The sequence below is a fragment of the Gobius niger genome, assembly GCF_951799975.1.
Source record: "Gobius niger genome assembly, chromosome: 1".
NCBI lineage: Eukaryota > Metazoa > Chordata > Actinopteri > Gobiiformes > Gobiidae > Gobius > Gobius niger.
Window position 1 is genome coordinate 76406355 of NC_136852.1, and position 12678 is coordinate 76419032.

The 12678-nt window shown below is 47.0% G+C and overlaps 1 protein-coding gene across 1 annotated transcript; it reads left to right on the forward strand.

Annotated features, from left to right (window-relative positions):
- Positions 1 to 836: 836 nt before the first annotated feature.
- Positions 837 to 12228, forward strand: rnf215 (ring finger protein 215; the record flags this gene model as incomplete). Its single annotated transcript, XM_079579765.1, has 9 exons — positions 837 to 1145; positions 5276 to 5452; positions 6096 to 6167; positions 6405 to 6490; positions 9248 to 9302; positions 9379 to 9483; positions 9899 to 10015; positions 11229 to 11348; positions 12100 to 12228. The coding sequence occupies exons 1-9, from the start codon at positions 888 to 890 to the stop codon at positions 12226 to 12228; spliced, it is 1119 nt and encodes a 372-aa protein (XP_079435891.1). The 5' UTR covers positions 837 to 887.
- Positions 12229 to 12678: the final 450 nt, after the last annotated feature.

Genomic DNA, 12678 nt, shown 5'->3' on the forward strand with positions numbered 1-12678 from the left:
CAGGTACACAGAGCCTCTGGAAAGTTCTAATTTACAGCCATAAACATAAAGATTTTATTTTGAGTTTTTTACTGAATGTTCACACACAAGTATCCGACGACTGAGAAGTGAAAGATACAGGATTCTGTTTTTTTTCAAAAAACAGTAAAGTGAAAGTGGGGCGTGCACAAGTATTGAATGAATACTTTGTTTAACCCCCTTTTGCTGGGTTCGGGTCAGACAGGAAATGTGCAAATAGTTAAAGAGTAAAACATGGTGTCTGGGGTAGAATGAGTCAAAGCAAAAATCTTAAGGGGCAGAAAAATATCAACAATGAAAATAAAAAATAGAATAAACATTAGAACAGAAACGTAGTGGAAACATGTGATAACTCTCCCACTCTCACCGAAGACTTTCTACATCTCTCTATATATACATTTATATTTATATATTTATATATTTATATTTACTCCATTGTGTCTGTTTGTTCTTCAATGCAGAACACAATCTGTGCACAGTTCGGTCAATAATGTAAAGTTTAACCCCCCTGAGTGCATTTTCGCCAGTACATCTTTACCCAAATCTAAGCTCACAGCCTCATTTGAAAGCTAAGACCTACAGAACTCCTCAGAACGGATCTTTTTCCTCACTTTGTTGTTGTGTTGTCGTCACTTTTCCGTTTCTCTTTTGTGTCGTTGTTGCATGTTAATGGCTTGTCTCCTCCGGTTTGCTGTGCTCAGTCTCACCAGCAGGGGGCGGTGTGTCGTTGTTGCATGTTAATGGCTTGTCTCCTCCGGTTTGCTGTGCTCAGTCTCACCAGCAGGGGGCGCTGCTGTAGCACTTCATGGTAACAGTGTCCGGGTGGAGCGGAAGCAGAATGTGCTTGTTTACCTCCTCAGCTGATCTGGATGTTTTGTCCCTCGGAGATCCAGAGCGTGTCGTCCGTGAGAGGCATGTGCGCTCCGGCCCTGGGGCTCCTGGGGCTCCTGGGGCAGATGTGTGTGCAGATGTGCGGGGCCATGGGCGCGGAGGAGCTCGCTCTGCTGGAGGTGTCTGTGGAGCATCGGCCCGGGGTCCGATCCAGCGCGACGCTCCAGGGACGAGTGCTGCAGCCGCGGACAGAGGGGTCTGAGCGGCCGGAGGAGCTGCGGGGGGCGCTGGTGCTGGTGAGGGCCGGACAACACACACACACACACACACACACACACATACACTACACACATGTAACACACATGCAACACACAGGCAACACACATGTAACACACATACTACACACGCACATGGTACTGATGAAGGTCTGTGGTCAGTCTCTGCGCACTGGGAGGAGCTGCGGGGGGCGCTGGTGCTGGTGAGGGCCGGACAACACACACACACACATACATACACTACACACACACACATACACTACACACATGTAAGACACATGTAACACACATGTAACACACATGTAACACACATGTAACACACATGCAACACACATACTACACACACATGGTACTGATGAAGGTCTGTGGTCAGGCTCTGCGCACTGGGAGGAGCTGCGGGGGGCGCTGGTGCTGGTGAGGGCCGGACAACACACACACACACACACACACACACACACACACACACACACACACACACACACACACACACACACACACACACACACACACACACACACACACACACACACTACACACATGTAACACACATGTAGGCCTAACACACACACTACACACATGTAACACACATGTAACACACATGTAGGCCTAACACACACACTACACACATGTAACACACATGTAACACACATGCAACACACACACACATGGTACTGATGAAGGTCTGTGGTCAGTCTCTGCGCACTGGGAGGAGCTGCGGGGGCGCTGGTGCTGGTGAGGGACACGGACACACACACACACACACACACACACACGCACACGCACACGCACACGCACACGCACAAATGAAGAAGAAAAAAGTATAAAATGTCTTAATCTAATTAGTAATTTATTATGTACAGTTGAGTTGCTTATATTGATGTTGTTGAGCTGTAACTGTAACTTCCCACCCGAAAAGTGCCTTAAACACCTCTGGCGGTGGGTAATGTAATCTATTACATTATGGACCTACAAACTGATACTTATTATTCCATTATCTAAACCACAGGTACAGGTTTTTACAGATTGTTACAGAGCTCATTGTACTAAACTGAGTTAAGTTCAAAAGTATCAAGGAACTGTTGAAAACAAGCTCTGACCGACTCTGTCAAATATATATATATATATATATATATATGTATATATATATATAAAAAAAAAAGCAAGTACCCAAAAGGTACAGCCAGATGCCCATACCTGAAGCATTGGAAACTGCCAAACAAAGGCTCCAAGCCTTGGCCAGCCGCCTAAAGAGGTACACGAGAGACAACGAAGCCAGACGAGTAAATCGTCTGTTCGCAACTCAACCAGCGAAAGTGTACGCTCAGTGGCAGGGTAACAATAACAGAGCAGACCCACCAAGGCTGGAAACTGAACAGTACTGGAAAGGCATATGGGAGAAGGAGGCAGCACACAACAGTGATGCACAGTGGCTGGTGGCTCTGAGAGAGGACCACAGCAACCTCCCTGAACAGAATCCAGTTACCATCACAGTGGCAGACGTCCAAGAAAGAGCCTCAGGTATGAAAAATTGGACAGCACCAGGCCCTGACATGATACACGCCTACTGGCTTAAGAAACTCACGGCTCTCCATGAGCGCTTGGCAGCGCAAATGAACCAGCTGCTGAGGGATGGGAATCACCCTGAATGGTTAACCGAAGGGCGCACAATCCTGATCCTGAAGGATCCCTCAAAGGGTACAGTCCCATCCAACTATCGGCCAATAACCTGCCTCTCCACAACGTGGAAGCTCATGTCCGGCACCATAGCGGCTAAGATAAGTAAGCACATGGATCAATACATGAGCACAGCTCAGAAGGGAATCGGTAAAGATACCAGAGGTGCCAAACACCAGCTCCTGGTAGACAGAACAGTCGCTCGAGACTGCAGAACCCGACACACTAACCTGAGCACTGCCTGGATTGATTACAAGAAAGCCTACGACTCAATGCCACATACTTGGATCATTGAATGCCTGGAGCTATACAACATCAACAGGACTCTAAGAGCCTTCATTGCAAACTCGATGAGGTTGTGGAAAACCACCCTTGAAGCCAATGGCAAGCCACTTGCACAAGTCTCCATCAAATGTGGCATATTCCAAGGAGACGCCCTGTCCCCACTGCTGTTCTGCATAGGTCTGAACCCCCTCAGCCAAATAATCAACAAGACTGGCTATGGATACCGACTCAGGAACGGGGCCACCATCAGTCACCTCCTCTACATGGATGACATCAAGCTGTATGCTAAGAATGAGCGAGACATCGACTCACTGATCCATACCACCCGGATATACAGTGCAGACATTGGGATGTCATTCGGACTAGAGAAGTGTGGTCGGATGGTGACTAAGAGAGGGAAGGTAGTCCACACAGAAGGGGTCTCACTCCCAGAAGGAACAATAGCAGACATTGAGGACAGTTACAAGTACCTCGGAATCCCACAAGCAAATGGCAACCTCGAAGAGGTGACAAGGAAAGCGGCTACGGCCAAATACCTCCAACGAGTAAGGCAGGTCCTAAGAAGCCAGCTCAATGGCAAGAACAAGTCCCGGGCAATAAACAGCTACGCCCTACCAGTAATCAGATACCCTGCAGGAATAATAAGCTGGCCAAAGGATGAGATACAGACCACAGATGTTAAGACGCGAAAGCTCCTAACCATGCACGGAGGGTTCCACCCCAAATCCAGCACCCTGAGACTGTACGCTAGCCGTAAGGAAGGAGGCCGAGGACTAGTGAGTGTGAGAGCCACTGTCCAGGATGAAACATCCAAGATCCATAAGTACATCAAGGACAAGGCTCCGACAGATGACGTGCTCAGTGAATGTCTCAGACAATGGGGAACAGAAGATGAGGTGCTGGAGGTCCCGTCATGGGTGGACAAGCCCCTACACGGCATGTACCACCGAAACATAACTGAAGTGGCGGATATACAGAAATCCTACCAATGGCTAGACAGAGCCGGACTAAAGGACAGCACAGAGGCACTCATCATGGCTGCACAGGAGCAGGCCTTGAGCACCAGAGCAATAGAGGCCCAGATCTACCACACCAGACAAGACCCCAGGTGTAGACTGTGCAAAGAGGCCAATGAGACAATCCAGCACATAACTGCAGGGTGTAAGATGCTGGCAGGGAAAGCTTACATGGAGCGCCATAACCAAGTGGCTGGTATAGTGTACAGGAACATCTGTGCAGAATATGGGCTGGAAACCCCAAGGTCAAAGTGGGAAACACCTCCAAAGGTGATCGAGAATGACCGAGCCAAGATCCTGTGGGACTTCCAGATACAGACGGACAAAATGGTAATGGCGAACCAACCGGACATTGTGGTGGTGGACAAAGAGCAGAGGAAAGCCGTTGTGATCGACATAGCAATACCAAGCGACTTCAACATCAGGAAAAAGGAACATGAGAAACTAGAGAAATACCAGGGGCTCAGAGAAGAGCTGGAGAAAACCTGGAGGGTGAAGGCATCAGTGGTGCCCGTGGTCGTTGGGGCACTCGGGGCAGTGACCCCCAAACTGGAGGAGTGGCTCCAGCAGATCCCAGGAAATACATCAGACATCTCGGTCCAGAAAAGTGCAGTTCTAGGAACAACAAAGATACTGCGCAGAACCCTCAAGCTCCCAGGCCTCTGGTAGAGGACCCGAGCAGGAGGAAAAAGAGAGACCGCCCGCGGAGGGTGAGGAAGAGTTTTTTTTTTTTTTTTATATATATATATATATATTTATATATATATATATATATATATATATATATATATATATATATAAAACATATACATGCATTTAGTTACTCGTGTTGAGTAACTGTATTCTGGTAAAGCTACACTTTGATTTGAGAGTATTTCGATACAGTTACTTTCCAAATATCAAGGAAACGTCCCTCAGTTACATTTATCTCCAGGTTACACAACATTCTTTAGAACTTGTCATGTTGAGCTGTTTTTCCTAAAATAAAGATTTAAATACCTCATGCAACTTAAAAATGAATAAGTGAAGTATGTGAAGAACTATTCATCATGAGTTAGGCATTCACTGTAGTTAAGTAGTTATAAAGTGTTAGTTACACTTAACTTAAGTGTTAACTCATCATTTATTAAGACTAGTTATCATAAAGTGTTGTGTGGCTCTGACCTCTGACCTCAGGTCCATCAGAGGCCTCTGGACACCACAGGGACCTCAGGGAGTCCGGAGAGGCCCGAGGCGCCCGATGGGCCAGACGGTCCTGAGGCCGACCTGTGGATCGCGGTGGTTCCTCTAGACCTGGACCACAAGGCCTCCATGGGGAACCAGGAGTCTTTCGCTGAGGCCGTGGTGCAGAGGGTGAGCGTCCCACAGTTACACACGCTTAAGCACACGCTTAAGCACACGCTTAAGCACACGCTTAAGCACACGCTTAAGCACACGCTTAAGCACACGCTTTAACAGCAGCCCACCCTGATGCATGACCCAAAACACTTCTCACCTCTGGAACAACTGCCCAAAACGAGCAGCTCTGATTGGAGGATTTCAGATTCAAAATAGTGATTTTCACAGTGAAAACCACTCGGCCCAATAAGAGTTTACCTCAGAAACACAGAACAGCCACTCACTGCTGGTTTATGGGGGGTGATGTTCTTCTCCATCGTCTCATATTTCGGTGCAAACAGAATTCTATAATTTCCTCTTTGAAGATTCAAAAAACATCAAATGGAGTGATAAGAATTGACTTTGAAACTTTGATTCAGTCCTGACTTTGTTGTTTCTCCTGCTTTGATTCAGTCCTGACTTTGTTGTTTCTCCTGCTTTGATTTAGTCCTGACTTTGCTGTTTCTCCTGCTTTGATTCAGTCCTGACTTTGTTGTTTCTCCTGCTTTGATTCAGTCGTGACTTTGTTGTTTCTCCTGCTTTGATTCAGTCCTGACTTTGTTGTTTCTCCTGCTTTGATTCAGTCCTGACTTTGTTGTTTCTCCTGCGTTCTTCTCAGATGAAGCGAGCCTTGGTCCTCGGAGCATCTGCTCTCATCATTCTGGCTCTGAATCAGAACACGGTCAGTGAGGTAAGAGCTGCTGCCCTCTCACCAGGAGCTCTGAGGTTTAAAGCTGTCAAATGTCTCTGAGACGTCCCCTGGAGACTCGCCTGATCTCCAGAGGACGTCTCAGAGACATCTCTGTGACCAGCAGTAACTCGAGTCTCTAACTAGTCTCTAACTAGTCTCCAGGTCAGTGACCGGCCCTTTAATCAGATGTTTGCCCGTGTGTCTGCCTCCACCTGTGTGAACATTTGTGTTTTTCAGATGGATCTGTCTCAGGTCGTGGTCAAACCCATCATCGTGATCCAGTCGTCTGAAAACGTCACTCGACTGTTCGGAGCTTTGCTCAGGTACGTCTATACCTGAAGTCCTGAATGTTCAGACCTGCTCAGGTACGTCTTTACCTGAGGTCCTGAATGTTCAGACCTGCTCAGGTACGTCTTTACCTGAGGTCCTGAATGTTCAGACCTGCTCAGGTACGTCTTTACCTGAGGTCCTTCATGTTCAGATCTGCTCAGGTACGTCTTTACCTGAAGTCCTTCATGTTCAGACCTGCTCAGGTACGTCTTTACCTGAAGTCCTGAATGTTCAGACCTGCTCAGGTACGTCTTTACCTGAGGTCCTGAATGTTCAGACCTGCTCAGGTACGTCTTTACCTGAGGTCCTTCATGTTCAGATCTGCTCAGGTACGTCTTTACCTGAGGTCCTGAATGTTCAGATCTGCTCAGGTACGTCTTTACCTGAGGTCCTTCATGTTCAGACCTGCTCAGGTACGTCTTTACCTGAAGTCCTTCATGTTCAGATCTGCTCAGGTACGTCTTTACCTGAGGTCCTGAATGTTCAGACCTGCTCAGGTACGTCTTTACCTGAGGTCCTTCATGTTCAGACCTGCTCAGGTACGTCTTTACCTGAGGTCCTTCATGTTCAGACCTGCTCAGGTACGTCTTTACCTGAAGTCCTTCATGTTCAGACCTGCTCAGGTACGTCTTTACCTGAGGTCCTTCATGTTCAGACCTGCTCAGGTACGTCTTTACCTGAGGTCCTGAATGTTCAGACCTGCTCAGGTACGTCTTTACCTGAAGTCCTTCATGTTCAGACCTGCTCAGGTACGTCTTTACCTGAGGTCCTTCATGTTCAGACCTGCTCAGGTACGTCTTTACCTGAGGTCCTGAATGTTCAGACCTGCTCAGGTACGTCTTTACCTGAGGTCCTGAATGTTCAGATCTGCTCAGGTACGTCTTTACCTGAGGTCCTTCATGTTCAGACCTGCTCAGGTACGTCTTTACCTGAGGTCCTTCATGTTCAGACCTGCTCAGGTACGTCTTTACCTGAGGTCCTTCATGTTCAGACCTGCTCAGGTACGTCTTTACCTGAGGTCCTGAATGTTCAGATCTGCTCAGGTACGTCTTTACCTGAGGTCCTGAATGTTCAGATCTGCTCAGGTACGTCTTTACCTGAGGTCCTGAATGTTCAGATCTGCTCAGGTACGTCTTTACCAGAGGTCCTTCATGTTCAGACCTGCTCAGGTACGTCTTTACCTGAAGTCCTTCATGTTCAGACCTGCTCAGGTACGTCTTTACCTGAGGTCCTGAATGTTCAGACCTGCTCAGGTACGTCTTTACCTGAAGTCCTGAATGTTCAGACCTGCTCAGGTACGTCTATACCAGAGGTCCTTAATGAATACTGATGTTTCTCAGACCCTGATGTTTCTCAGACTCTGATGTTTCTCAGACCCTGATGTTTCTCAGACCCTGATGTTTCTTAGACCCTGATGTTTCTGATGTTTCTCAGACCCTGATGTTTCTCAGACCCTGATGTTTCTCAGACCCTGATGTTTCTCAGACCCTGATGTTTCTCAGACCCTGATGTTTCTTAGACCCTGATGTTTCTGATCAGACCCTGATGTTTCTTAGACCCTGATGTTTCTGATGTTTCTGATCAGACCCTGATGTTTCTGATCAGACCCTGATGTTTCTGATCAGACCCTGATGTTTCTGATCAGACCCTGATGTTTCTCAGACCCTGATGTTTCTGATGTTTCTGATCAGACCCTGATGTTTCTCAGACCCTGATGTTTCTCAGACTCTGATGTTTCTCAGACCCTGATGTTTCTTAGACCCTGATGTTTCTGATGTTTCTGATCAGACCCTGATGTTTCTCAGACCCTGATGTTTCTGATCAGACCCTGATGTTTCTCAGACCCTGATGTTTCTGATCAGACCCTGATGTTTCTTAGACCCTGATGTTTCTGATGTTTCTGATCAGACCCTGATGTTTCTTAGACCCTGATGTTTCTGATGTTTCTGATCAGACCCTGATGTTTCTTAGACCCTGATGTTTCTGATGTTTCTGATCAGACCCTGATGTTTCTGATGTTTCTGATCAGACCCTGATGTTTCTGATCAGACCCTGATGTTTCTCAGACCCTGATGTTTCTCAGACCCTGATGTTTCTGATCAGACCCTGATGTTTCTCAGACCCTGATGTTTCTCAGACCCTGATGTTTCTGATCAGACCCTGATGTTTCTCAGACCCTGATGTTTCTGATCAGACCCTGATGTTTCTTAGACCCTGATGTTTCTGATGTTTCTGATCAGACCCTGATGTTTCTTAGACCCTGATGTTTCTGATGTTTCTGATCAGACCCTGATGTTTCTTAGACCCTGATGTTTCTGATGTTTCTGATCAGACCCTGATGTTTCTCAGACCCTGATGTTTCTCAGACCCTGATGTTTCTCAGACCTTGATGTTTCTGATCAGACCTTGATGTTTCTGATCAGACCCTGATGTTTCTCAGACCCTGATGTTTCTGATCAGACCCTGATGTTTCTTAGACCCTGATGTTTCTGATGTTTCTGATCAGACCCTGATGTTTCTTAGACCCTGATGTTTCTGATGTTTCTGATCAGACCCTGATGTTTCTTAGACCCTGATGTTTCTGATGTTTCTGATCAGACCCTGATGTTTCTCAGACCCTGATGTTTCTCAGACCCTGATGTTTCTCAGACCTTGATGTTTCTCAGACCCTGATGTTTCTCAGACCCTGATGTTTCTGATCAGACCCTGATGTTTCTGATGTTTCTGATCAGACCCTGATGTTTCTGCAGGGGTCTCCAAGCCACAGTGAGGATCACGTACCGGACCATCTTGCAGGACCACCTGGTGAGTCCAGCTCAGACTGTGCCTGAGCACAAAGGCGGATCATGAGTGAGTGTTTTACGGAGCGTTCTGTGTCCAGGGGGCGACGCTCACCCTGTGGTCCAGCTGTGGGCGCTCTCGAGGCGGGCGTTACGGAGAGTGGCAGGGCGTCATCTGCACCGGAGAGACCAACTCCCAGGTCCAGGTCAGTCCTCTGCACCTGCACTTTAGGTTTTTTATTGTTTTTATTCATGTGGCGTCGCACTGGTTTCTCTGTATCAGTATTTTTGTATATGTATATATATATATATATATATATATATAATGTGTATATATTATCAGATAAAGTTCAGTGAATCTGACCCACAAAGCAAAAGCGTGACTGAGAGTGAGTTAGCGTTTAGCTCAGAGACGCTTTAGTTTTTTAAAGCCTCCAAACGTCTGTACTTTCATTAATGATTTCTAACGAGGCTTTGACCTTAATGCGGTCGATGAAAACATCTGGATGGTCCATAATAAACAATGTTTGAGGCTAAAACAAACTCTTTAAAGTCTCAGTGACTGTCCCCAAGCGTCAGGATCAAACTCCTGAACTGTGACCTGATTGCTGTGAGTTGCAGAAGTACCTCCAGCAGCTGTGGGACACGGTGCTCCTGGTGGTGCTGGTGCTAAGCACAGGCGTCCTGCTCCAGGCTCACCTGCAGGCCCAGGACCCCCCGCTGGACCAGCAGCTGCAGGTACCACCTCCTCTCTGCTGCCCTCGTGTGGTATAAAGGCGGTCCAGGCTGTGGTCCCCTCTCTCGACAGTAAAGTGTTATTTCTGTTCCCATAAAGTCAGATAAATACACGTTATGAGTTTCCTGGGGGATGATCACTGACTGAGTCTTCTTGATGCCAAACTGAAGCTGATTCTTTATTATTTTTAAGATTCTGCTGCAACATCTGCATCAGAACAGCTGTGTTAGATATAGCTTTACTTTTATTCAGTATGTTGTGGTTGTTATGTTTTATTTCATGTGATTATTACCACATTATCACAGATGTTTCTGAACTCACGAACTCGACGAGGAACTTCTGCACCGGCTGAAGCTTCTTGTGGCTGCGGTTAATGAATATAACGACTACTACGACGAACTACCACAACTGCTGTTTGGAGATATGCACAAAGGGACGACAGATGAAATCACTGAAGGGATTTGAACTGAGAACTTTCCGTGTCAGAGATGTTTTCTCACACTTATGTAGCTTTAGATGTGGTGCCTTTATTCTCCATCCCAGTGGTCTCTTCAGGATCAGCGGAAGGTTTCCTCTGCTGACGGAGCCGCTCACCAGAAAACCTACAAAACAAGTGATCCTGGAGCGTTGTGGAGACCACTGTGATGGAAGGTCAAAGAGCTAAGCTGAAAGTAGTGCACCTTTAAATGAGCAGACCGTTGCTCCTCAGCAGCTCAGGCTCCTCCTACAGCACGTTCCATAAAAGGACCATGAGGAACAGCCCTCCACAGCTCCACTTTAACAAACAAACAGCTCCTCTCAGGGCGGTCACAGCAGGAAACGGTATCAAAGACAATCAAAGTCTTTGGAGCCCGGCTTCAAGGACGTTTTGACCCGTGTGAGGCGCCCATGTTTTCCATGTTAAACCCAACCTTCTGAAGTTGTTCCGGCCACTAGGGGGTGGTATCACGGCACTGTCGGCCCATGAGGACCAAAGAGAAGCGCTCGCCTCTCCCATTGCTCACTCTGGACACTGACTAGGGCTGGGCACCATTAGTTTTCTTTAGCAAGCTTGGTTTTCGATACCTATGTCATATTGAACCAGAAAACAGATTAGTCATTTGTATTTATATTTTTGAATATGAAGATTAAATATTTCTTTTTGGTTCCTGCTTTCTATACCAGCAGTAAAAAAACCTTTTTAATTTGTGTGTGTGTGTGTGTGTGTTTGTGTAGGTGTTTACCAAACAGGACGTGGTGAGGAGGATGTCGTCTTTACGGACCAGAACCTTCCTGTCCCGCTGTGAGGAGGCGGGGCCCTGTGCCGTGTGCCTCGAGCCTTTCCACAACAACCAGGTACTCCTGCACGACTGAGAGCCCACACACACACGACCAGGTACAACTCCTGCACGACTGAGAGCCCACACACACGACCAGGTACAACTCCTGCACGACTGAGAGCCCACACACACGACCAGGTACTCCTGCACGACTGAGAGCCCACACACACGACCAGGTACTCCTGCACGACTGAGAGCCCACACACACAGTCTGGTCCCCCTGAAGGGGCAGATCTTTGGACCTCATTTGAGTAATTAAAATATAAATGTAAAAAAGCAACATTAGACCCAGATGCTGTCGTTTGTTTGTCATTACGAACAGTTCTGTTAGTTCATGTATGAGGGAGGCATTTATAAGTTCTTCTGCTGACTCCCTTTGGGAACATCGTTGTTGCTAATGACAACCTTGCAGCCCAAATAAACTAAACTAAACTCCCACCATGCACTTCTTCCAGGAGTCATTTCCCAGAGGCCCATTGCTCATAAAGCTACGAGATTATCTGGCAACCATAAGTCAAGGAAACACCATCAGTGTCAGATACTTCGAGATGATTAAGTACATCCATGTAACGAAGGGAGCGTGAACAGAGCAGATGCAGATCCAGATGTGTGTGTTGTGTATGTTTGTGTTGTTTATGTGTGTGTTGTATATGTGTGTGTTGTTTATGTGTGTGTTGTGTATGTTTGTGTTGTTTATGTGTGTGTTGTTTATGTGTGTGTTGTGTATCTTTGTGTTGTTGTGTTAACATGTGTGTTGTTTCTTGCAGTGTCTGCGTGTGCTGCCCTGTGCACACGAGTACCACCGGGACTGTGTGGACCCCTGGCTGCTGCTGCGCCCGACCTGCCCCCTCTGCAAACGCAGCATCCTCGGTACCACCTCACATGGTTATATTTAATACACAATATTCAGAGGCCTGGGGAGGTCAAGACCTTCCCTTTAAGCCACTATGATCAGTTACATCATTACAGAGGCCTGGGGAGGTCAAGACCTTCCCTTTAAGCCACTATGATCAGTTACATCATTACAGAGGCCTGGGGAGGTCAAGACCTTCCCTTTAAGCCACTATGATCAGTTACATCATTACAGAGGCCTGGGGAGGTCAAGACCTTCCCTTTAAGCCACTATGATCAGTTACATCATTACAGAGGCCTGGGGAAGTCAAGACCTTCCCTTTAAGTCACTATGATCATTTACATCATTACAGAGGCCTGGGGAGGTCAAGACCTTCCCTTTAAGGGACTATGATCAGTTACATCATTACAGAGGCCTGGGGAGGTCAAGACCTTCCCTTTAAGTCACTATGATCATTTACATCATTACAGAGGCCTGGGGAGGTCAAGACCTT